The following is a 27247-nucleotide window of genomic DNA, read 5'->3' as shown; positions in this document are numbered from 1 at the left end:
CTCTTTCCATCAGTGGTACACTATAAGGTACTTTGAGGAGCTTGACAGCAGCTCCCAAACCCATGACTCCTACGGAGAAGGTCAAGGGAAGCATGTGAAGTGGGAACGCCACCACCTCCAAGTTCTCTTCTGAGTTATAGACCAACTTAACTTGGAAATATATTGTTCCTGCATCATCATTGAGTCCTAATTCCTGAATCTCCTCACCCAACAGCATTATGAGATTACCTTCATGCAAGGACTCCAGTGATCCAGGAAGAGGTCTTACCACCAATTTCTCAAAGATACTTGGGGAAATGCAATATATGCTGGCCCTTGCCAGCAAAACCCAGCTCCCATAAAAACAATGAAAACAGTATAGTTAAATATGCTTTGCCACTAGTTTGATTAATTTATTGGCTGTCCCTCTCTCGTTTACTTTCTGCAGTGTTCTGCCAGGTAGTCATAAACAGGCAAACAGATATTTGCCTAAGATAAAAAAACCCATTGTCCTTAACTGGTTTGGTTTAAATGTCCTCTGCAGTTTAGGCAATTAATTACAGTTAATAACATCAGCATTTCTGGTGACACTCACATCCCTAAAATGAATCATATATATTAATGGGGATAGGGATGTGGATACTTAAAGGTTCCAAAAAATGGTGTAAGAAGCTTAATATGTGTTCAAGAACATATGGATAGAGAAACAGGAAAAGTCTGACCCCTCATCTTGGTTTGGGAATTAATTGGGGCACATCTTCCTCTCTCTGTTGTGATTCCTCTTAAAGGTCTATAATGTTTCAAGGCATGTGACAAAATGATGAATGTTAAGCATTTAGTGAATTAATTTTTTTATGCAAATTATTTTGAGTAGAGGAAACTAAATTAGCCTGAAGCCATCTGGTACCTAAAGGCAAGTTAATGGAGAAAGCTATGGAAGGGAGAGATTATTCCATAGGGTAATATTTTCTATCGTCTTGGAAGCAATTTTTATCAAATTCAGAATCATGATGTATGTGACATTCTGTTATAAGCTAAACAACAGACTAGACTTCCAACAACTCCAAATGGAGCAGTATTGATTATTTGTTGCTATGGATACACTTGAATGGAAACTATTTGGGCCCATGCCAATATCTCAGGCACACAGGACTCTCAGTAAACTGAGCTAAAATTTGAACATTATATATCCTTTTTTTTCTTTGGGATTAAACTTTGCCCAAAATTATTATTTTTATTCTTAAATAAGTGGCTGATCAGTTCCCGTTCTGTGCAAGTGCCTGAATACGTGAGCATCCATGCGTGCTATAATCTGGACAAACATACGTAGGGATTATTTCTTTACCTGCTGCTAAATATTGTTCACATGAATTCATGTAGAACCACTCAACTATATAAAAAGTAATTAATGTGATTGATGGAGTAATTTGGCCTATAAGAACAATATTTACCCACGTAATACTGAGCTCTTCACTTTCCATTTATGTCTATTTGTACTTGATAGATAATTATAATTTACAGTCTTTGTTGCATTTTCTTTTTCTGATTAGTGAAATCTCTGTCAATAAGTTATACATTGCTTAGACAACCATGCATTAGTTGGCAATACTGGAAAGCCAATCATGTAATGCTGATGCAGTACTTGGAGCAGAAATTGAAAGAATTGGTATTGCCAACACTCCAACACTGCAAGTTTATTTTTAATGACTATGAATGTACTCATTGTTGTTTCTGCTCTATTGTCATGGCTTCTTGGGAAGTGCAATGGAAACTTTGTTTCTGGGCTCAGAAGATCCACTGTTTTTTTCTTTAAATGATATTTGATTTTAACAGTAATGGACTCTGAACAATCCACTGTAGATTCACTGACCTTTCTCTCCCGTGTCAGTGATAGAATTATATGACTAAAGAGGTCAATGCATGCATCTTTATGTTAATCCCAGCAGTAATCTTGTGGTTTACCAGACATCAGTGATTATCACACACCTGCATGCCTCAGAAACATGGACCAACTACAACAAACACCAGCAGAGAAGTGGTGAGGTTCTGCACAAAATCCTCCAAATCCATTGGCAACATAAGTGAACCAACATCCTCTTCCAGGCCTACATCCCCAGCATCAAGGCCTTAATAATATTTAGTCAGCTACAATGTGCAGTCAATTGCATGTGCAGGCCCAACATTGAACTTTCAAAATTAGCATGACGCTCTGAACTGTGCCACAACAAATAATGGTCAGAACACTTTATGGATGTTCTCAAAACTTCCTAAAAAATTGTAACATCCTCATCTACTCATGGAAACACTGGCCTGTGGCCCACTAAAATGGAGGAACACCTGAGAAGCAACTAAGAAACTCCATTCACCAGGAGCACGTGAAGCTCAGCAAAAATAATGCAGGGAGTGCGCTACCTCCGAAAACCCCACTCATTCATCCCATCACTCACATTCTGCCGACCTCACATAGGTCTCACGTGGAACTTTCAATCACCAGAATCCATACACCTGGAATGGAAGCAAGTCAACCTTGACTCGGTGGAATTGTTCTTTGAAAGAGTGATCCAATTAGTCCCACTCCCCTTTTCTTTCACTTTTATCTTTATTCCCCTTTTCAAATATTTATTTAATTCCCTTTTGAAAAATTCTGATTGAATTTGGCTCCATCACCAAGTTCTACCACTGACATCCCTTCCATGGATTCACAGGGTGTTATCTCCTGGAAGGTTTCATACTTCTCCTGTGTGTGTATAAATACTTTTATTTTTCTTTCCTTTGTCCAAAATTCTTTTTGCAATTTCTATAGCCAGTTCATACTTGCTGGCTGAAATAAAATAAAATAATGTGTGGAAACATTCTGCAAGTCAGGCAACATCTGTGGAAGGAGAAAAGTTAATGTTTCAAATCAAACCAGTTCTGACTTGACATGTTAATTCTGTTTCTCTTTGATAGAGCCATACAATTAATTCCACGTCTTCATTCCTTCTCCATAACCCTGCATTTCTTTTCCTCACCAAACTTTTATCCAAATTTCTTTTAAAAGTTTCTATAGCCTTTCCTTCCAACACTATTTCACCCAGTGGATTCCAAACCAAAACAATTGTCTTGATTTTAAAAAAATCCTCATATAGTGAGGAATTTCAGATTTCTTTTTGAGTCTATGAGCAGAAATATTAACTCTGTTTCTCTTTCTGAAGATGCTGCCTGACCTGCTGAGTGTTTCCAGCATTTTCTGTTTTTACCCCTTATGTAGTCCTTACCTTTTTGATAATAATCTGTGTTCTCTGTTTGACCTTTCTGACACTGAAAATGGTTTCTCTTTATCTGCTCATGTGTGTGCCTGTGTGTGCATGTGTGGGTGCATGTGTGTGTGTGTGTGTGTGTGTGTGTTGTGCGCGTGTGTCACTGACATGGATTTTATTTTGTTATGCAGATAAGACTCATTGCCAATCCATAACAGGCAATACTGGTTCACATTTTGCCCCATCAGTTCCAATTTAACAATCTGATGAACAATGGATACATAGTGAGAAGTGCTCTTGACCTCCAGTACCTTCCATACCTCTGTGGTCATATTTCTCATGTTTTCTTATGGCATAGGAGACTATTCAGCCCACTGAGTACATGCTGGCCCTCAGAGTATTCCCTGCTATACATTCTCTCTCATATGACCATCAACTTCCCCACCGGGTTTCTCCTGCTATTCAACAATTTCAGGGATAATTCACAGTAGCCAATTAACCTCCTAGCATGTCTTTGAGATATGGGAAGAAACGGGGTAAACTGATGCATTCACAGGGAAAATTGCAATCTTCACTCCTCCACTCCTTGTCCTAAACCAGGATCAAATCCAGGTTTCTGGAGCTGTGCAGCAACAACACTATCTGCTGCACTACTGCGGCTGCCTCATGCACAGGTGCAAAGTCCAGAATGCATTCGTGTGTGCTCTGCAGCTTCTATCAGCACAATTAGGACCAATGTAAGTTTACTGCTAGAATGGAGGTAAAACAGCATAATTAATATTGTAAAAGATTGGTAGTAGGTGGTTTAAAGGAGGGAAACATAAATTAAGTTACTTACATCTTCAGTGGAAGTAAATGGTGTTATAAAATTAGACCAGATGCCTGTGCCCTTTAATATCAGTCATCTGTAAGATTTTTACATCATGACAGGGATGTGTGGTTGTGGTGATTTTTCTGAGCAATGTCTCCACAAAAGAACTCACTTAGCACTTTATCATTATAAAACATCCCAACAAATAGTGACAGCAGTAGCCAATCTGCTGGGAAACTGCAGAAAGTACTTGAAAGTCAACCCTCTGCACTGACAAACCCATGGATAATATTGCTGGAGAGTGACTCATCTTCCATAAAAAGATCAAGTACTGAATGCTGTCTTATGTCTTCTGAAAATCAAGTGAAATTGTGATAAATACCCATAATGAAGGTCATTAGCACATTCAGGCTCATTTTTCTCATCTGCGTGAGCCTTTCCTGCAATTGTTCTCCATACCCAAAGTATGGAGTAAATCACTTTTTATGTGTTCTTGACTAGATTTCTAAATTTGCTTTTTGCCTGTTTGAACCTTTGCTCTTTTGTCCTACATTCAGAGCTGGTTTTGAAATAATAATCTGGGTTCCTGTTGCTGTAAAATGTCTTAAACACGTTAACATGTATTTGCCATTTGTCAGTCAATTTTAAGGTTAAACTTTCACCAACTTTTCCTCATAAGCATTCTGACTTTAGAGATAAGTCTCCTGGATTTTCCCTGAATCACACCTATTATTCAAATGTTTTGCTTCTGCCTGAGTGATCAATACTGAACAATGTGCTTCACTATTCAAGCTGAAATATGACTAAAGGACTGTGCAGATCCAGAATGATATCATACTCTACTGGTTCAGCAATAATGAATGGCAGCCATCCTCTGATTCAATTTCTCTCTTAATGAACATGAGTTGATTTGTTTGACATGGCTAGATACAGTGCTTCTGTAGAGAATTTATGTTTGGAGGGAGCAATGGGTGAAATATTGACACCACAATGCTGTTGTCTTTACCTCTGCCTTGCACTCTTTCAAGATCAGTTCCATAATTGGAAGAACAAAATTACTTGGTAATCGCTATATTGGCTAATAGTAACAATAAAGGCAATCATTGAATAAGTTCTTCAAGTTCTCATCAAGCCGAGCAAAGTCAGTGTCAAAATTCTAAGCACCTTACACTTTCCATTTCAAATACTATGTATCAGCATTGAGCACCCTTAGGTCAGATAGGGACTTCACATTAAGAATGTAGACACAAGAGGCTACAGATGCTGGAATCTGGAGCAAAAAAAACAAACTGCTGGAGGAACTCAGCAAGTCAAGCTGCATCTGTGGAGGGAAAGCGATGTTCAATGTTTCAGGTCGAGACCCCGCCACAGGATGCCAGGTCTCAACCCAAAACGTTGACCATCCCTTTGCCTCCATAGATACTCTGGACAAACCGAGTTCCTCCAGCAGTTTGTTTGTTACCTGAAGTATATGCTTTGCTCATGATATAAGAGCATTTGTTATTGCAACGGTTTGGCAATTTTCTTCATCCCCCTTATCAGCTCACTCATGCCTGTCTTATTTAGCTCTAAACTTTTGTGCACATCCACTAAAAACTAGATTGTGATATCTTGTATTTCCTTAAGGTGGAAAAAATTCCCTTACGTTTGGTTTGATTTTTAGATTCACACTGAATTTTAGGCAATTGTACCACTCCGTTCTCATTTAACCTAACACTGGTGACATCTTTTAAATATTCTTCCTATAGAAATGGGGTAATTGAAGAGATTTTTTTTCTTTTACCAATGGGATAAAATTTATCTCATGACCAACCCTAAGTACAGGACATTTGGTTATAAACTTACTAAAAGTAGTAGCCAGGACGATGGCAATTATTTCTTAAATTTCCTCAAGGATCCTAAGCAAATACTTGTGCCGTGTTAACATAAAATTTCCCCATTATACCCGCCTAACTTACCATTCAAATACAATATGGCATCTTTACCATGCCTAGAACTTCCACAGTCTTCACTGTGAAACCAAGGTCAAAAGTTAATTCAACATAATTTTCATTACTTAATTCTCAGTAATAGTTTTTACCATTCTTTCATGGGTCAACTAAATAAACAAACCTTGAGACATAACGGTTTCAGTTTTTAATTGCCAGGATTTTGTGGTGGTGATGACAGCAAAGCTCTTGTCATTCACTTTAATTACTCTGTGAAACTGACAATAGATTTTGGATTTCCACACTTTGCAGTTTAATTACAATGGATTCAGATCCCCGGCATAGACTGCACCAATTATAACCTTCTCCCCTGCAAGCAAGGGAAAATTATTAGAATTGAAGTGAATCCAAGCTCTGTCAAGTTCCACTGAAGTAAAAGCCCTGAAATTCTCACACTTTGTTGTGTTAAATCTAAGAGAATTTTAAGATGGTACGTTAGGTCACTGTGACTGATAAGCAATGTGTCTGGTTCCAAACAACTGCAGTCACCTATGTGTATTGGAATTTCCATACATAAAATGGCAAAATAATAAAATATATGTTTATATTTTTAGATGTTATTTATGATATTTCTGCTTCTAGTTAATATTCCAATCTTTATTTATACCTCTGTAATGTATTTTAAAGTTAGTTAGAAATTGTGCTTTCTGCAATTTTGTTTACTGGCAAAGAGTGCTCAGCTGATCTACATTATCACACTTGATATGTCCCAGGGCAGAGGTTTTTCAACCTGTGGTCCGCCAAAGACGTAGCTTACTTGCTTGCTCCAGTTTTCCACTATTCAGAAAATTGGCCATATCTATTCTATCTGTTATAGGCGACAATCTTAGAAACTCAGACGGTGTTCCCTTCTGGTAAGCTGCCGCTTAATATTCGATTTGTGTAGTCAGAGTAGTCAGTAGTGTTCACTACTCATTACTATTCTGTTGTGCACTGTAGTGTTAGCGAGACTAAGTGACGTTGTTGGTGTGCCTTAATAATATTGCTTACTTACCGTGCATTTACGCCACAGGGACGTCACTGTTAAACGAAAAGTGTGCAAGCATGTAAATTTTAGATTAGTTTTGATCATTTTGTTTATCAGTAATAGTAATTAAACTGTCCAGTGTGTATTGCTGAGTATGGAGAAATTCTGAAGAGAAAAGCTGACCAGAAACCGGAAGATTCTGATGATGAAGGGGATAAGGGTGACCAAAAGAGAAAACAACGCAAGTACGATCCAGAGTACATTTCACATGATTTCATCGCAGTGGGGACAAATGCGGACCAACATCTCTGTGTTGTGTGTTTGCAAACACTGTCCAACGATGCAATGAAACCAGTGAAATTGAAACGCCATTTAACAACAGTGCATCCAGATATTGCCAGTAAGACAAAGGAATATTTTGAGTGGCAAAAGGAACTGTACCTCAAGCAGAAAGGCAAATGACAGCCTGCGCCACTGTAAGTGAGAAGGTTCTGCGCCGCATACAAATAGCACATTCCAGAAAGCCTCACACAACTGGAGAAGAGCTTATACTGCCTGCAGCAGTAGATATGTGCGAAGTTGTACTGGGAAAAGAATCCAGTCAAAAACTGAAAGCCATTCACTGTCTGATAACACAGGAAGCAGAAGAATTGGTGATATGGCAGAAGATATACAGAGCCAGCTGATAGCACGTTCTCAGCAAGTCAGATTTGCGATTCAGCTCGATGAAAGTACTGATGTTGCCAGTGCTGCACAGTTGTTGGATTATGTTCGATATTGCTGGGAAGGAGAGGCTTTGGAAGACTTTTTGTTTTGCAAGGTGCTCCCAGGGCGTACAACCGGTGAAGAACTTTTCCGTGTGCTTGACACTTTTTTTGTACAATCGGCATTGGTGTGGACACAATGTATTGGAGTATGCACGGATGGTGCTGCCGCAATGACGGGACGGAAGTCAGGTCTAGTCGCACGAGTGAAAGAAATAGCTCCACATGTAGCAGCAACCTACTGCATGATCAACCGTGAGGCTATGGCTACAAAGGATATGGATGAAAATTTTGCGGATGTGTTTTCCACGTGCATTAAAATCGTTAACTTTATCAAAGCCAGGCCGCTCAATCATCATTTGTTTGAAAACATATGCCGCAAATGGAAGCCGAGCATAAGCATCTGTTGCTACATACAGAAGTCAGGTGGCTGTCACGAGGCCGTGTTGTGCAGCGTGTATATGAATTGTGAGATGAACTACTCATTTTTCTAAATGAGCATAATGGATCATTGGCACAGTTCTTGACAGATGAGACGTGGGTTGCCAGATTAGCTTACCTTGCAGATATTTTCAACATTTTGAACAGCCTAAATCTATTATTGCAAGGACCTGGCTCAAATGTTCTGAAAACGCATGACAAAATCAATGCCTTCCAGAAAAACTCTGTATCTGGAAGGGAAGATGCGAGAAAGGCGTCTATGATAGGTTTCCGTTGCTGGCTGACTCTCTGACAGTGAACGAGACTAAGACAGAGGCCATTGCGAGGACCGTTTTGAACTATATTCAACAGCTGTCACATTATTTCCATGAGTATTTTGGCGACGATGACACGAGCATGTTTGATTTGATTTGAAATCCGTTTGAATGCATGCTTACTGATTTAACTTGATGTGAACAAGAAGAATTGGCTGAACTGTCATCTGACAGGACTTTGCGCTTGCAGTTCAACCGAATGTCACTGTTGTCATTCTGGACAGCATGTTCCCAGGAGTATTCACTGCTGTCCAGCAAAGCCGTCAATGTTCTGTTACCATTTGCAACCACTTACTTGTGCAAAATAGCATTTTCTGCAGTCACTGCCATGAAAACCAAATACAGACCAAGACTGAATATTGAGGATGACATACGCGTATGTTTGTCGCACATACCGCCACGTTTGGACAAACTCTTCAGTGCAAAACAGGCACAACCTTCACATTGAACTGAACACTGAAAGACAACATTGGTAATTATCGGTGATTGAAATAGTCATTATTTCAATAGGGCCTATGTTCAGTAATTTAAGTGTTGTATGAATGAAGTATCGATTGTTTGATTTTGTGGGCTTTCTAACAAGGACATGTTCTGGGGGCCACAGCATGATAAAGGTTGAAAACCACTGTCCCAGGGGATCCTTTGAACTGATGCCTGCCAGCAACACACTTTGGAAGATGGGAAGCTCTTGTTGGATCTTTGTCGGCAGAGATGTCCAGAGCCATTGACTAATAATGGCCACACAATCTGGATTAATATCTAAAACTATTCTACTCGCTGCAAGAAAATAACCCGACTACTTCATAAAAATACAAGTGAAATGTTGGATTCTGGAAATCAGAAATTAAAACACAAAATGCTGGAACTATTTTGCAGATAAGTTAGCAACATATGTCAAAATTTATAATGCTGACACAAATAATTCAATGATCATTAGTGTGTTGTTATGTGTTATTATGTAGTTATAATAAAGAACTACAGTTCCCAGTAGGCAATGCAAGGGGTCACATGGGGGAACAGGAAGTGGCTGTAAAAAGAGAGGGAAAGCAAGCCAGGCTGGTGTTGGTTAATAAAATGTTCAGATGTTAAACCCACGCAAAGTTTGTCTCTTGATGAAGAACAAACATAACGTGGTGTCAGTAGTTGGAGTGAGGTCTGAACAGGGAGAGTAGATGAATACTGTATGCAATTGAGAAAGAGACTCAGTGAGTAAGAAAATAAAGCTGTAATAAGATGGAGAAAAAGCCGGCCGGCGTGGCGAGGGAGCACATCGTTCCTGAAGTTCAGCAGTCACCGGATTTGCCGAGAGAGATTCAGGCGAGAGGCCAAGATTTCCTATTATGGATAAGCTAAGTCCTCCCATGCCTATGCAGTTTACTGACAATCTAACCGATAATTGTAAAAACACTTCAAACAACGGTTCAACATATATTTAGATGCTAGTGGAACAGGAGGGAATGATGAAATATTGACAGTGTCTATTTTTCTGCACGGGATCGGCGAAGATGCTTTGGACATCTATAACAGCTTTCAAATTGATGTGAGACAGCTTTTGAGTTGGGCAGTTGCGCACTTTGATGAAAAAATCTGAGAAGTATTTTATTCCAAGTAAAAACATCACATTTGAGAGATATAATTTTTTTTCCTGTGACCAGAAACAAGGTGTTAGCTTTGACCAATACATAGCAGAGCTTCACACACTGAGTAAGTCTTGTGAATTTGGAGATTTGAGAAACTCACTAGTTAAAGACAGAATAGTTTGTGGAATTCCAGATAATAGACTCAGAGAAAGACTGTTGCATAAAAAAGATTGAAACAAGTGCTTTACGTGACAAGGAATGTCAATTTGAAATTAAATAAAGAGAAACGTGAGTTTGATGTTAAGACACTGATCTTCATAGGAGATGTCATATCTGAAGAGGGAGTGAAGCCTGACCCAAGAAAGACGTCAGCCATTGAAAACATAGAGAGGCCCCAAAACAAAGAGGAGGTGAGACGTTTCTTAGGGATGGTGACTTACCTGGCTAAGTTCATCCCTCAACTGTCAACAGTGTCAGCATCACTTAGATCACCCCTTGAGCAACAAAATGAATGGATTTGGTCTCATCAGCAAGAAGAGTGTCTCCAGATGTTGAAAGGGATCCTAACTGAAAAGCCCATGCTGAAGTTTTATGATCCGGAAAGATGCATCAGGATATCAGCTGGTGCATCCCAGCACAGCCTTGGATCAGTACTACTGCAGCAGCATGATGGCACATGACAACCTGTGGCCTATGCATCAGGGACTTTAACAAGTGCGGAAGCCAACTATGCACAGATAGAGAAAGAGCTTCTCGCCATTACATATGCAGGTGAAAGGTTTCATCAGTACATCTATGGGCAAACTATTGAAGTGGAGACAGACCATAAACCATTGGTCTCAATTATGTCCAAACCACTGAATGACTGTCCCATGAGGATACAGCGCATGTTGATAAGGCTGCAGGAATATGCTGTGAAGATGATCTACACACCAGGAAAATATATGTTTGCTGCTGATGCTCTGTCTCGAACAGTCGACAAGACAGAAAAGAGTGACCAACAGGTTAATGCAGATATACGGGCCTATGTTGACATGATTGTCACCCCTCTTCCAGTATCTCCGGATAGAACAGAGCAGATTAGGAAAGCAGCAGAGGTAGATGAAACAACAAAAGTACACAATGATACAATACGGAAAGGATGGCCAGCAGCAAAGGATGACTGCCCAATGTGTATTCGAGATTATTGGGCGTGCAGAGCTGAACTGTCAGTAGTGAAAGATATGGTTTTCAAAGGGAACAGGTTTGTGATTCCAGTGTCACTATCCAGGGAGATGCTCCGGAAGATACACGAAGGGCATCTTGGGGAGGAAAAATATAAACGTAGAGCACGTGAAGTGATGTACTGGCCAAGAATGAACCAAGATGTCAGCCAGACCACTGCTTTATGTGAAATATGCCTTACCTACAGACCAAAGCAGCAAGCAGAATCACTTAGACCACACCCTGTACCAGACAGGCCATATTTCAAAGTTGGAGTGGATTTGTTTGACTGTAATGGGAAGAGCCATATTGTTGTAACAGACTACTTTTGCAATTACCCAGAGGTTGCGACACTGCAATCAACGTCCAGCAAAACAGTCATCACATTCCTGAAAGCTGTGTTTGCAAGGCATGGAGTTCCATGTGAAGTAGTATCAGACAATGGTCCACAATTTTCGAGCAATGAATTTGAAACCTTTGCCAATGTTTGGGGGTTTCAACATATAACCTCAAACCCACATCACCCAAAATCTAATGGCCTAACAGAGAGTTCAGTTAAGGTGGTGAAGGGCCTCATGAAGAAAGTGCAAAATGGACAAGAGGATTTCCACAGAAGTCTAATAATGTATAGAAGTGCGCCACTGCAAAACGGCCTTTCACCAGCCCAAATGCCGATGGGTCGACGCATATGCACTAACCTTCCAATACATGAAAACCTGTTGAACCTGAAGGAGCACACAAGGTCAAACAGGCTAAAGAGGAAGGGAAAGAAAAACAAAAACAGAATCACGACAAGACAACGAAAAGCCTACCAATCCTGAAGCCTGGGGATCAAGTGCGAATCCGAGATCATGATTCTGGCACATGATCCATGCAAGGAGTTGTGCAAGAGGAAGTAAATCCACATTCATACCAGATCCAGATGGAGCAGGGGACACCTCTGAGGAGGAACCGAGTGAATCTACAACCACAAGCTCCAACCAATGACTGTGACCCGTCCCCTGTCAGTACACCAAAGGGGCCAGCATATGGAGAAGATGAAGATGTGGACCAGAGTTCCCAGGAAAACACCAATAGTAATGCAGCAAATGAAAGCAACACACCTGCGAAAACAAGTACCAGACCAAAAAGGACCATTAAACCACCTCAGAGACTGACTGAAAGCTGCTGAGTGGACAAGGGTTCTTGGCAGGTTTATAAGGACAAAGTATTGTGTTTGTTTTTCTTTAAAGGGGGAAGATGTGTTATTATGTGTCATTATGTAGTTATAATAAAGAACTACAGTTCCCAGTAGGCAATGCAAGGGGTCGCATGGGGGAACAGGAAGTGGCTGTAAAAAGAGAGGGAAAGTAAGCCAGTCTGTTGTTGGTTAATAAAAATGTTTGGATGTTAAAGTTTGTCTCTTGATGAAGAACAAACATAACAATTAGCATTTTGAATCCAATGCAGTAAGCTTCCATGAATGTTTTCATATAATCTCTGGAAGTGGTTGTTGAACGTGGATTGTTTCCATTGGAAAATAAAACTCCATTGTTTTATATTGCTCTATTAGGAGAAAACTGCTCTACTTGTTTTCTTTCCAAACATTAAAATTATAATGATGTTCAGCTCCATTTCATATTATTAATTACTCAAATTAACTTCAATATTATATGGAGATGGGACTGCAAATCCATTAAAGGATACAAAATCCTTTATTATATAAGATATTTAAGTGAGAAAATAAAGCAAAAAAAAATTCTGGAAATACTCAGCTGATCAGGCAGGAACTATGGATTGAAACAAAGCTGGCTTTTCAGGTCGATGATCTTTCATTTGAAATTCCATCTGAGTCGTGATGGAACATTAACTCTGCTTCACTCTCCACGAATGTTGCCTGATTTGTTCATTATTCTCAGGATTTTTATCTTACTTCAGGTTTCCAGCATCTGTCATAATTTGCTTGATAGTGAAAGTTGGAAATGTCAAATACTAGAGGGCAGAGCTTTAAGGTGAGGGGGAATGTTTAAAGGAGGCAAGTTCTTTCACACAGAGCTGCCAGGGGAAGGTGGTGTAAGCTGATACGATAGCAATGTTTAAGAGGCATTTAGACACATACTGTACATGAACAGACATGGAATGGAGGGATTTGGACCATGTGCAGGCAATAAGATTAGTGTAAACTGGCATCATGGTTGGAACTGACATCGTGTTCCTGTGCTGTACTGTTTTATGTTCTATGCTCTAAATAATCAGCTGTTTTGGGTGTTGACAGTGAAAAGTAACTTCTCCAGAAATAATGACTGTGTTTCTTTCTGATCAGTTATTGTTTTACCACTTACAAGTTTTCATCCTCCATATTATTTGGAAATGATATTGAATCTGTGCTTGTTCAAAACTGAAAATATTAATAGTCTTATCATAATGTTACACATTACCTATGTAAATTATGCTGACTCAAGCAATTGTGGTCTCACCTTAAAAATCAAATCCTTCTTCCCATAGCGTAGCTCCTTAAGCTGTGACTGGATCCTTTTGGACTGCAGAAGCAAGATAAGAAGGGATGGAAAATATCAGCACTAATTTAAATGCCTAAAGATACTTTTAGCCTATTCAAGTGTACCTATCAAATCATTACAAATTAAACCTACCTCTTCTGCATGAATACCACACTGCTTGTTCCCAGAGAGAAGTTTGTTTTTCAGACTTTTATTCTGTGTAAGAGAATTACTTCATTATTTAAAATGTCTTAAATTATTAAAACATGCAATTAGAATAAATATTTTATGATCATTTTGCATAGGTTAAGTTATCGTTCCTGTGTTTTACAAATGAGGTAGGAACTTCATAGCTATTTTGTTAATTTTCTTTTTAGGTTCAAAATACGTGTCTGCCAAAATGTTTTTCTCATTTCTGCTTGATAGAGTTATATTGTATTTGTCTGATTGATTACCCTGAAGGTGTCTTTGCTGTCTGATTATAGTCAATGGACGCCACTTTTCTGTAATTCCATATCCACCTTATCCTCTTCGTACTATATAGCCCAACAATTCTGAATAGTTCAGCTTCGGATGAATTTTCGATAGGGTGGGCATTAAAAAAAAGCTTTCATTCTCAATTAGTTGCAACACTCCTGCAAATTAATTTAACAAGGGGAAAAAATCAACATTTTGATTTGCTTTGAGCGGTGAAAAGGAATCATCACTGACTTTCTATACAAAAAGTGAAGACCTTTTTGAATGATGAACAACTTCACATTCTTCGAACAATGAAGTGACAATTGTTATTGTATGTGTAACCACATTTTATAATTTCTGATCTAACCTTTCCCCCTTTCATCAGGTCCAGGGTTTTGATCTGAATTCAGCAGAGAAGAGGTAAGGGCACCTCCTCTATTATTCTGCCTACATCTTTTTAAACACATTAGCATTTGTTACTTTGCATGTGTGGTCACGACTATATCACTATGGTAACAAAAAGCTTAATTCCAGAAGAAATATCTAGCTGGTTCATACTTTGGTGTCTCATAATTTGTTCCAGCAGTAAATCTATCCTTGAGATGATATTCCTTCATGAAAAGATGACTTCGAAGAGCAAAATGCATGCAATTTAAATGAGGCAAAAAAAACTTTAGTTTCTCCAACTTCATAGTGTTTTTCATCAAAACTTTAGTTCCATTTGTTTGCTTGTTTAATTCTTCCATCAAAAACTCTGTGAATGAAGAAATCACATGATAGCAACACAACTGGATCAGACAAATCAATTTATAGGATCTGAACACCTCTAAGTGCTCAGGTCTGCCAACTAGTTTGCTGATAAAACTTCAAGAGATCATTGCTGATTTTACTGCATTACATTAATTGATCAAATAATTTGTGAACTATTTTATTTGTAACTGAACTTTGAGCTTTTTCCAGGCAAGTATTATTGTAAGAAAACTTATCATTTTTCATTATGGAAAGGTGTTTCTATTATGTTGTGAAATCATTTTAATCCTTTCCACATTGTAATTAAAAGCCACATTTGGAGAACAACTTCAGGACTTACATTTATTATTTTTTTCTTTCCCATATAATTGGGGAGGGGAGGCATTTGCCTTTGGAAGAATAGTGGCTGCTGGAAATACTCAACCCCATACACATTCTACTGGTGAACACAAATGGAGCCAGTTCCCTAGTAATTTGCATCTGTCCCCACAGTTGACTTTTCCTTCCCCATTTTGAAACTATACAAGAGGAGAATAGAGCCATGGGGTAAGAAAATGCATTGTGGGTTTAATTGGCCAATGGAAGGCAAAACAGCATCAACATAAATGGCTGAACTGAGCTGGATAAGCCTGCTGCCCACAATCCCTGCCCATCCACACTTACCTGGATCAGATACAGAAAGGCAATAACCTGACTGGACATACCAGGGAGGTGCCTAATGAGGCAGAGAGAGGTCTCAGGTGGGGTGCTGCTGAGACCCCAGCCCCAAATAATCCTATGGCCTTAGACAGGAGGCAACGCTGTTGTAGACACTTGCCTTCTGTAAAAACCCACAAGGCTTTTGTTTCTACTGTTTTTAAACATCTCTTCCTATCCCCACCCACCCCACCCACCCGGGACATTCTCTCTTCTCTCCTCTTCCATCGGGTAGAAGATACAGGAGCCTGAGGCCACGTACCACCAGACTTAAGGACAGCTTCTATCCCACTGTGATAAGACTATTGAGCGGTTCTGTTATACAATGAGATGGACTATGACCTCATGATTTACCTTGTTGTGACCTTGCACCTTATTGCACTGCACTTTCTCTGTAGCTGTGACACTTTGCTCTGTACTGTTATTGTTTTTACCTGCACTACATCAATGCACTCTGTACTAACTCAATGTAACTGCACTGTGTAATGAATTGACCTGTACGATCGGTTTGTAAGACAAGCTTTTCACTGTACCTCGGTACAAGTGACAATAATAAACCAATACCAAAACCAATACCCTACACTCCATGCCAAGAATCCACATTGAAGTGAATGGGTTCTCCCATCCGATGCCAGGTCTGACTGCCCTAGAATTGGAGAGGTGAATTCCTATTGAGGAGTCCAGTGATGGACAAAGTGACAGACACTGTCACCCAGTATCACTTGGTCTTACTACTGGTCCACATTAGTTCAGGATATCCTTGTCTGGAAGGGGAGAATGCAGGTGTTTGCCTTTACAGCAGCTGACCACAGCCAGCACAATCCAGCCTAATGAAAATATGCAGCAGAAAAATTCAGGAATCAATTATGTAAAGCTAATTTTTGGAATTTCCAATCAGGAATATGAACCCGTATCTAGCATAGATATAGGTTTATATGAATGCTGTTGTTTTACATGGAATTAAACAATATAATGAACTGTAACACGGGGACATGTCTGATGATTGAACATCAAGTTGAAACGTTAGTTTTATTTCTCTCCCCATAGGAACTGTCCTACTGACAGCTCCAGCATTTTCTGGTTTTTGTTTAAATTTCAGGTTTTGTGCATCGACAGCATGAGGCTTCTGGGCTGTAATATTAATAGCAGTTGGCTAGAAATAATTTTAAAAGGAACCTGGGAACAGATCACCCACAGTCTGATGAGGTGAATTTTCTGAATATGTGCTTCCCACTTGCAGTTTTGCTTACTGCAAATGCTTACCCAGTCCCTAATGAATAGCAAGATGCAATGATTTTTAAATGCAGGTATGACCTCCTTGCTCTGCTTCCTACATTGCATCTGGACCTATTGCGCACATTAAGTGGGTGGGCATGATTTCCATTTAATGTTTAGTTATGTTATCCTGCATCAGGGATGTCATTTCCAGTCAAGCAGAGATGAATCAATATTGTACTGGACAGTCAACTTGGATTATTCAGCCATTTTACATGTGGTTAAATGGGATCCTCTGTAAAAGGAATGATCAGACCCCTGTGTTTTTACTCTTGACCATGCTTCTTTATCCTTAAATGGAATGTATCATAGAATTTAAGGGATCCTTGGCTAATACTTGGGCAGCATGGTAGTGTAGCGGTTAGCGTAACACTATAACAGCACCAATGACCCGAGTTCAATTCCGGCCACTGTCTGTAAGGAGTTTGTATGTTCTCCCTGTGTCTGCGTGGGTTTCCTCTGGGTGCTCCAGTTTCCTCCCACATTCTAAAGATACCGGAAGTGCGGCGACACTTGTGGGCTGCCCCCAGAACACACAATGCAAAAGATGTATTTCACTGTGTGTTTTGATGTACATGTGACTAATAAAGATATCTTATCTACTGCTATAACCAGGTAGTGTGTTAAAAGGACAAGACTATACAAATGCACTCCAGATCTGCCAGTTGTGTCAGACGTGCATTCTACTTGCAGTTCTTGGCTCTCCTACAATTAACATGATATCTTCCAGTTTGTTAGTTATTAACAATGACAACTTAAGCGAAAAGTCCTGTACTTTTACAGGCCTTTCCAAGCACACTACCTCTAAGCCCTACCGAACAGGGACACACTAGTGAAAAATTAGGCCAGAATATGGACAAGCCAGGCATGGGCTGCATTCTGACAAAGCAGAGAAGGGCGAGTTGCTATTTGGGGCTGGAACTCCATGATCATGTTGTTGGAAAGGGCATAGAAGAAGGAGTATTTCTAGAATCAGCTGGGGTGTCTAAGCCTGAATCCCGAGAGGATGCCAGCATCCAGTAAGGCTATTCAGAGTGTACAAGTAGATCACAGCTACTCTGGAGAAACCACATGGCTGTTCTGTTGAATTGCCCAGTGCCAAAACTGCATCTGGTAGAATCCTTAGATATACTGACAATATTGCACAGACAAGGGTCATCAGCAGTAGTTTTCAGCTTGTGCAACCCACATTTGTTTGAAGTCTCTCTATCCTCTGTAATCAGATGTTTTAAAGCCAGTTGAATACAATTACAATGATCTAATTCTGATTATTTGGTTATGTTCAGATGGCTGGTGGCCATTTGTCTCATAATAAATCTGGTAATAAAGAAAAGCTCTTGTATTAATTTGAGGAAGAATAGTCCAAGCATATTTGATTAGTTGCCCATCTGGATCTGATAATTTATGTAACATATCAATAAAGCATGAGTGTAGAAAGCAGCAGTGAAACATCTTGCCAAAAAATACCCTGCAGTGTCAATAAATGTACTGACATTTTCATGAAAAGTATTAATCAGTGTTTAAAATTTGATTAACAGCAAGGATTTTGTTACAGATCTTTGTGGCTTTCCAGAAAATCATTTTGTTTTTAATTTTAACATTTAACATTTTTGAAATGCCAAGTAGAAAGACCAAATAAGATATAAATATGGAAGGCTGCACAATGACACATATAGAAATTTCAGTCTGTGTACCCAATAATAAAAGACAAGGGCAAAAGAAAAAAAAATGAATGACCCTCATTAAAGAGAATCATTTCAAATTAATATTGAGCTGTAAATACATTGCAGGCTAAATAAGGGGAGAGTGAGGTTTTGAAGTTCTTTGATAACAGATTGATGCATCAAAAGAGGAAGATGAAATGCATGGCTTTAATGGAAATAACTCTGTAAGCAATTCAACAAAGATACCATGTAAATGCCAAAGCGTTTCGCGTTTCTACACATTTCAAATTAGTTAATATTGCCTATTTTCAGGTCAAGAGTCTGAGTGTGGGTTTTTCAGAGTTGCAGCTCATTTATAGGACAAAAAGGTGTGGAAAATCATACAAATAAGGAAAGCGGAAAGGAAAGGAATGCAGTAGCTGGACATCTGAACCAAAACAAGAAAATTATAAAAAGCCGCAACCTGATCTGCTCAGTGCTTCCATCAGAAGTGAAAATCCATGCCAATAGCTAAGTAGGTAACACTGGGATAGCTGCAGCTCTGAAAGCCCATTACCATTTCTATATCTGTGTTTAGACTGATTCTGGTAGATTAGGTCAATGGCTCAAACAAATGGAACTGCTTAGCCTTTAAAGGAGAAGGATGATTGGGATCTTATGGAGATATATAAGATACTGTGTGAAATAACAGAAGGTTAATCCAAAGCAGTATTTCAGGCCAAATTGTGACTGCGGGCTACTGGTAAGAGTTCACGAGAGATAAGTTCAGAATTGCTGACAAGTAGGTCTCTTTCACACAATGTACAGTTAATTGCTGTGACATATTTACTGCTGGAGGACAGAAGACCTTGAAGTCATTCTAAATAGATGTTGTAATATGAAACTATAGATTTCAATGGAAGAATGGCTGAATGATTCTTGCCATCTGCAGTCGTGTTGGTGGCCAGTGTGACTGTGTCTGGATTGTATTGGTAAACATAGATCTTTTGGACTCTAATACAGAAGTGCTATACCAAAGACATCAATATGAAATGCTGCTTCTCTTTCCATAGGTGCTGCTTCTCTTCTTAAACATATCCAGAATTTTCTGGTTTTAGTTCAGGTTTCCAACATCTGCAGTATTTTATTTTAACACAGAAGTGACAGCAGGTGGTAGCAGGTCCCACTATTGCTACTTTCACAGATTCACTGGGTGATGTAACACAAGAAGAAATGTGACCATTTTGTCTTTGGAAGAACTATCTAACTAGTGTCATGTCCACGTTCTTTCTCTGTATAAGCTTTTTCACTACAGATATTTATCTAATTCTCCTTAGAAATTTACTCATGACTTTGCTTCCACCGACATTTCAGACAATGTATTCCAGACCACAATTGTTAAATAAAAGGATTCATCATGTAGCCTCTGGTTCGTTTGCCAGTCACTTCAAATTTGTGTTCTCTTTGTCACAGAAAACACTCTTTATTTACTCTATCAAAAGAATTCTTGTTATTGAATACATCTATCAAATCTCCCTTTACTCCTCCCTGTTCTCTACATGTCCACTGGAGTTCCAATTCCTTAGGACCATTCTGGTTGATCTCATTGAGACCCTATTTAAGTCTTTAGGTGTTCTTCTTAAAGTTTTTTGGGCAGAATCGAATACAATTTACCAGATGAAGAATAATCACTGTCTCATATAGGTCCAGCACAACTTCCTTGCTTTTCTAACTCAATACCTTGATTAATGAAGACTCCCATGTGTTTTGTTTACACATTTGATCTGCTTTCTTCAAAGTTACATACCATTGTTTTTATAGTTCCTCCCCATTAAAAGTGGACCATTTAATTTATTATCTTTGTTCATTCTTCTTACCAAATTGAATTGCTTCATAAGCTATTCCCTTAATATAGGCCAGTAATCAGACTTTCATTTACATTGCCAGGTTAAAAGCACAGCAGATGCATGAAACAAATTAGTGACTTTTTTTGTCTTATATTGTGGTAGATGGCATACATTATACAACTCTTCCTAAAGCATTGTATATATTGCATGTTTCAGAATAAATAAGTCACACTGGAAGAGCAGCAGCACTGAATCATAGAATCATTCCTGCACAGAAGGAGATAACTCAGACCTTCCAATCTATTCCATTTCCTAGCTAAGCCTTCCTCTGGGTCCCAATTTTCCACTCTTCTCCATAGCTCTACAAGTACTTCCCTCTTGTGTGCCTATTCCAGTTTTGAAGGTACTAATTGATTTTGCTTCCACCACTCTTGCCAGGCAGTAACTTCCAGATCGTAACTATTCTCCGTCCAAAAAAATCTTTCTCTCACATCCCCTTGTACCTTTGCATTAAAATTTGAATCTGTACCCCCCCAGTTCCTGAACTATCCAATAATAGGAACAGATACTCAATATCTACCCTATCTAAACCAGTCATGATCTTGTACTGCTCACAGTATTCATTGCTGCTCTAATCTGAACATCTTTATCATTATAACAAGAGAGCATTATAACAGCAGAATTCCTCCAGCATCTTGTTTTTTTTTTCATCTAGATTCTAGCATCTGAAGTCCTTTGTTTCTCTTTTATCATTATAATATGGTGTTTGGAATGATGTGGATCAATGTGGTCAATGGCCTGAAAAACACTGAACTCCTTAACATTGAAAAGAGAATGATCAGGGAGCTTTTGGTTAGGCAAAAGATTTCTTGTGAAGCAGCATGATATTAAACTGAATGACTACTTAGTGTTAAATTGTGACTATAAGACAAGGGAACTGAGCAAGATGGACAGAAGAGGTAAATTCAGAAATATTGAGAAGAAGCACTTCTTCACAAAAAGAATGATCAATGCCTGGAACAGGTTTACAGGTGGGAATGCAGACAAAAACCTTGCAGCCATTCAACTAAATGTTGCAATTTAGATCCATAGGTTCCCACAGAAGATTGGACTGAATAGTCCTTCACCACAGCAGGGCAATCACAATGAGTCAGTGTGATCTCCTCCAGATAATCTCTGTAAAGCCTGACCTTTCAAATTCAGGTATAGATGTTGCAGCATCAAGTTTTGACACTGACATCCTTTCTAAGAATCAGAATGATAAAGCAAAGAAAAAAGCCATTCAAGCCAAACATGTTGTCAGCTGATTGGTAGGGAGCTATTGTTTTTTTTGCCATTGTCCTGTTATGAAGATGTATGTGAGTGAGGGTGGGGGGGGGAGGGGGGGAGTGGTCGGTGTGGGGTGTGGGGGGTGGGGATAGGGGTAGAATCTACTATAAGTACAATGATGATAAAAGTGAAAATTGCACCCCAAATTGGAGCAGTTTTCATGGACTTTTCTGAGGTTGCACTTAAATTAATTTGCCTATCAGCAAATGCAAATTCTGCCTGAACAAGTGATCCATGTTATAAAATGCAACACTCAAATAAATAGAGTTTTAAAATACTTCTGCTATCTTGGTGACTTGGTCTAGTTTAATCAATGTAGCTGGAAGCAGAAGTTTCATAAACATTTTCAATCTATCATCTGTAAATTGACTTGACATGATTGTATAGGAATGTTAAGAGGACATACAAAATAATTGGCCAGTTATACTAGGGTTCCATAATCAATTTCATAGTAAAATAAAAAGTAATGATATTCAAAAACCTTTAAATCGTGCTTATGGCATCTTTATGCTGAAGGAAAAATGTTTAGCCTTGAGATTGATTTAAGCCTGCATGGGAGCAATCAACACACTCTAGGAAATTCAGTAGCTCCAAGCAGAGTGGGTGACACGGAAATACAGCAGGTGGTGCTGGTGCCTCACAGCTCCAGTGACCTCAGTTCGATCCTGACCTCTGGTGCTATCTTTCAGTTTCCTCCCACATCCAAAGACAAGCTGGTTGATCAGTTAATTGGCCTTTATAAATTATCCTTAGTGGTAGGTGGTAAAACAATTAGGGTGGAATTGATGGGCATGTGAAAGGGAATAGGTTACAAGGGAAATGAGTAAAAGGAATAGGATTGCTCTAAGAGCTGGCATTGTCTCGATGAACTGAATGGCTTCCTTCAATTTCATGATAAGTATAAGACTATGAGGACATGGGCCTGAAATCGTATAATCTGGAGCCCTGTCAAAGGAGTAGCCAGGGTAAAATGTCCAGTGATAGGGGGAGTGATTAGGGATCAGAATGGTTGAGATAAGTGCCTATTGGCAGGAGGAGGAGTCAATACAGGAATGATGGGGTGGAGGGTATCAAACTAAGGTTCAACTGCTAGGAATCATTAGGAGAGGGGAATGTGATAGGTCATCAGGGTAATGTAATGATGATTGGGGACCATGATGAGGAAGATGGTTGATGGTGGGAGGGTGCAAGTCAATGACCAGTGTTTGAGAGGGAGGTGGGGTTCAAGGGAGTAGTAAGAACATAGATTACTTAAAGGGAACCTGTCAAAGTCTATTTTCCAGTGCTAGATAAGAACCAGGTTGCAGATCCCCTTCAAGAAGCATTAAAATAGGTTGCACGGGTGCCCACAGATGACATGGCCACATCAAGGACTCAAGAGGAAAACCGTCAACATTGCAATCAATGGAGCAAGACATCAATTTTCAATTATGTTTATTTTTTATTATGGAAGCTGAATCAGGAAGTCCTGAAAAACATGGCCCTATGAGATCCAGATTCTAGATTATTCATTTATAGATCATCCCCAATGTCCCTCGAATGAGCAGAATAATAAAAATATCTAACAATGGTCAATACACTGTTGGTGATTGGTTTTATACATGGGTTGGCTTCTGGCCCAATATTTTTGAAGCATTTTGAAGAAGGTCACACAAACTCAATTAGTGCTGTAATAATTTGAGTTTGAGATTCCACAATATTTTGCCTGGGTTACACTGGCACAGGACAAATTTCTCCAAGACAAATGAAAAATCCATCCCACAGTGCTTACTTAAATAAAAGTCCTGCTCGTTGTTAATAACCTTAACTTATCTAATTGACCCAAGCACTATCACTGAGGCCATGCAATGATATGATTAGAAATTCTTTCATGGGCAAAATCACATGCACATGATGAAAGGTAAATAGTGCTCCCTGAGCCAAACTTCATTCAGCCTCCTGCAGCTCAATATGAGTTTAGCTTCTGCCAAGATTGCTTCCAGTGAACTGAAGATGTGAGCTAACTAATTAATACAAATCCTCCTCTCACGCACACATTTTTCTTTGCTTTTTTCCAAAGACATCTTGTCAGCAATATCTACCCAATAGTATTACATCAATGTTAACTTTATTCATATTTTCCTTTGGTATGCACATTATTTTTATTTGTTTAACGCATGGTGTAAACAGGAAATGGCCTAGATATTGTTGATGACAGTACGCTGGGTAGTGTAGCACATGCAGCGCCAGAAATGTACCAGGCTTCACTCTACAATTGGAGGCTAATACATAGAGTCATAGAGACATTGAGTTATACAGCACAGAAACAGGCCCTTCAGCCCAACCTTTCAATGCTGACCAAGGTGCCTTCCTGAACACATGACCATTTTCTTGATTCTACCACCATCTACAGGCCATCTTAGGACTCATTGAAAATATTGGGTCAGTTTTCAATGGACTCTCCATAATATGAGGGAGACCTCCACTGCCACCCGGGAATCACAGCTGTGTAACATAGCAACATAACACCATATAGGAACAGAGCCTTTGGCCCACAGTGTCTGCACTGAACATAAATGCCTAATGAAGTTAATCCCTTCTGCCTTCATGTGGTTCATGTCCCTCCACTCCCTGCATATTCACGTGTCTCTGGAGAAACCTCACATACAACACTCTCGTATCTGCTTCCACCACGATACCTGGCAGCCCATTTCAGGCTGTGTAAAAATCTTGCCCTGCACATCTCCTTTAAACTTTCCCCCTCTCACCTTAAATGCATGTCCTTGACTATTTGCACAGTGTGATACTTTCTTCTGTACTTGGAACCACAATTGAAGATATCAGAATTACCTGAAAGTTGATAGTGGAACTTAATTAAGCCCTTGGTCTGACCTGAGGGTCAATAATTAAGGCTAGCAAAGGTAGCAATTACCAAATTTTACTCTCCATAACAGTTGTCTATGAACTTTCCAGTAAATCTTTATAGACCATCATTGCTCTTTCAGCAACAACAGGAGTTACTGAAGTAGAAGGCAGGAAAAATGTTCTGGTTGCGGGTGCTGCTCCTACCACAATAAAAAAAGCAAGGACATAGTCAAAATCTCTGTTCTGAAGTGATCTGGCAGTCACTCCCCATTTCCAGCCTCCAACACCTACCCCACATTTCTCTCTTTTCCTGATCTTGAAAGGCTAGTCAAAAACCATTACCAGATGTGGCAAATTATGAAATATGCAAACTGCAGTATAATTGAATCCTCCTAATCTTTGCTCAGACCATGTATTCCCCAATCTGCATTTTCAGTTGGTGTTAATAGAATATGCAAGGACTTAATTGGTGAATAATGTACACTAATCAGGTAATTGCTGTGCAGATCTGAAATTTGGACACAAGTCCCATGCAACATTAAGTTAGTCTGTCAGAATCTGTGCTCCCCAATGCCACAGTGTACTGGACCAAGTTTTACAGCTAGACTCATCCATATGATCTTTCACTGAGGTGACTGTAATTCTTAGCATGTGAGGTTAGTAGACCCTGCATTATTAATTAAAATTACACAGACTTTCTACTTCCCAGTTGTCACACTTCATCTGGTTCAATGGTGCTTGGGATGGGGAAGGAGGGTATGGGGGAGTTGGAGGAATCCTGAATTTAATGGTAGCATCTCAGACTGTTCGAGTGATTATTTGGAAAAACCAGAAAAAAGAAGAAAAAGAAAAGGGTTTGGTGCGGAACAAAAACAGCTTCTAACCACTGCTACAGCTTCTATCTTGCTGTTATAAGACCATTGAACAGACCTCTTGAACGTTAAAAATGAACTCTTGACCTCACAATCTACCTTGTCATGGCCTTGCACCTTATTGTCTACCTGCACTGCACTTTCTCTGTAACTGTAATACTATATTCTGTATTCCTTTATTGATTTTTCCCTTGTACTACCTCAATGTGCTTATGTTTTGAAATGATCTGTATGGATGACATGCAAAATTAAGTTTTGCACTGTATCTCGGTATATGCGACAATCATAAGCCAATACCAAGTCTGATCGATTACTGAATTAATTAAGGGCCATGTTGCTTTTTGTGTTGGAACTGTCAGCTGATCACTGGGCAGGCAAATTAACAATGGCTCTTTGTCAAAGGAAGGGTGGTGTTGTGTGATTAGAATGGGTACAACCTGTTAACAGGATCCCACCACTAGCCACACATTCCTCTCCCCATCTCTTTCTACCTTCCGCAGGGACCATTCTCTTTGTAACTCCCTGGTTCACCCATCCCTCCCCACCAACCCATCCCCATCCCCAGCCACTTTCCCCTGAAACTGTAGGAGGTATAACACTTGTTCCTACATCTCCTCCCTCACCACCATCCAGAGTCCGAGACAACTCTTCCCAGTGAGGTAAAGGTTCAAAGTGCATCTCCTCCAACCTCCACCAACCCTTCCCCCCACCTGGCTCCTTCTTCTCATCATCGCTCACCCTTCCTTGGTCCACCTATCACCTACTGCCCTGTCTCACCTTTCCCCCTCAGTTCTTTATACCAGCTATCTTCCCTTCCCACTCAGGCACAGCCCGAAGCATCGACAATTCCTTTCTCCCCAGATGCTGCTCGACGCACTGAATTCCTCCGGCAGTTTGTTTATTTACAGGCTGTTAAAAGTCTGGATAAGAGTGGGTGTTGAAGTTGCTGGGGAGATCAAATGGATATATCCGCAAGGGGTTGAGTTAAGGGTTGGACAGTGGTGTGCAGGTATAACTGATAAATGGATGGGTAGTTTGAGAACAATTCTTAGTGAAGGGAGATGCCAGGCTGTTGAACTATAGACATTTTAATCGATACTTGGCAGAGGGAAGAATAAATCAGTGAAAGCCTGGTAGGCATATTAAGTACAGGGATTGGTAGGAGAAAAGAACAGCTAATTCCAGCTGTAAGATCAGCAAGAATGGAGACTGGACTGCTTGAAGTTGGGAACCGTTAGTGTAACGGTTAGCGAAACACTATTACAGCGCCAGCGACCCGGGATCAATTCTGGCTGCTATCTGTACGGAGTTTGTATGTTCTCCCTGTGTCTGCATGGGTTTCCTCCAGGTGCTCCAGTTTTCTCCCACATTCCAAAGACATACGGGTTAGGGAGTTATGGGCATGGTATGTTGGCGCCGGAAGAGTGGCGACACTTGTGGGCTGTCCCCAGCACATTCTACGCAAAGGTACATTTCACTGTGTGTTTCAATATACACATGACTGATAAAGAAATCTTATCTTATCTTATCTCATCTCAGATTCTACTAACGACAGGCAGTGCCATAGAAAGCTCTGAATTGTTGCAGCTAGTTGCTCATGTCTCCAGTTAACTCCCGGGTTTTCTGAACCCTGAGAATTCTGGCCAGCAATCGTATATTTAAAGAGGCTTCCAATTAGTTATCACCTGATTAAAATGTTGTACTGAAGCATCCCACCTTTCTGAGACATGATCCTTGTATCACAAGTACACAACCTGTCTTCCCCAATC

General features: G+C 39.7%; 1 protein-coding gene across 4 annotated transcripts in view; it reads right to left on the bottom strand.

Moving 5' to 3' along the window:
* Positions 1 to 27247, bottom strand: part of luzp2 (leucine zipper protein 2) — a 242263-nt gene that overhangs the window by 60418 nt on the left and 154598 nt on the right. For 3 of the 4 annotated variants that reach the window (XR_007957404.1, XM_052028976.1, XM_052028975.1), the window contains 2 exons: positions 13917 to 13979; positions 13743 to 13805 (listed from right to left, as the gene is read on the bottom strand). The exons of the other annotated variant lie outside the window; for it this stretch is intronic. Coding sequence is in view for 2 of the 3 variants with exons in the window: in XM_052028976.1 (XP_051884936.1) it covers positions 13743 to 13805; positions 13917 to 13979 (126 nt within the window). In the remaining variant the exon portion in view is untranslated. The remainder of the gene's footprint in view (positions 1 to 13742; positions 13806 to 13916; positions 13980 to 27247) is intronic. 4 annotated transcript variants of the gene reach the window in all.

Source organism: Pristis pectinata, chromosome 14 (genome assembly GCF_009764475.1).
Source record: "Pristis pectinata isolate sPriPec2 chromosome 14, sPriPec2.1.pri, whole genome shotgun sequence".
In the NCBI taxonomy this organism is placed as follows: Eukaryota; Metazoa; Chordata; class Chondrichthyes; order Rhinopristiformes; family Pristidae; genus Pristis; species Pristis pectinata.
The sequence above is the reverse complement of the archived record's forward strand: the minus strand, read 5'-3'. Positions and strand labels throughout refer to the sequence as shown.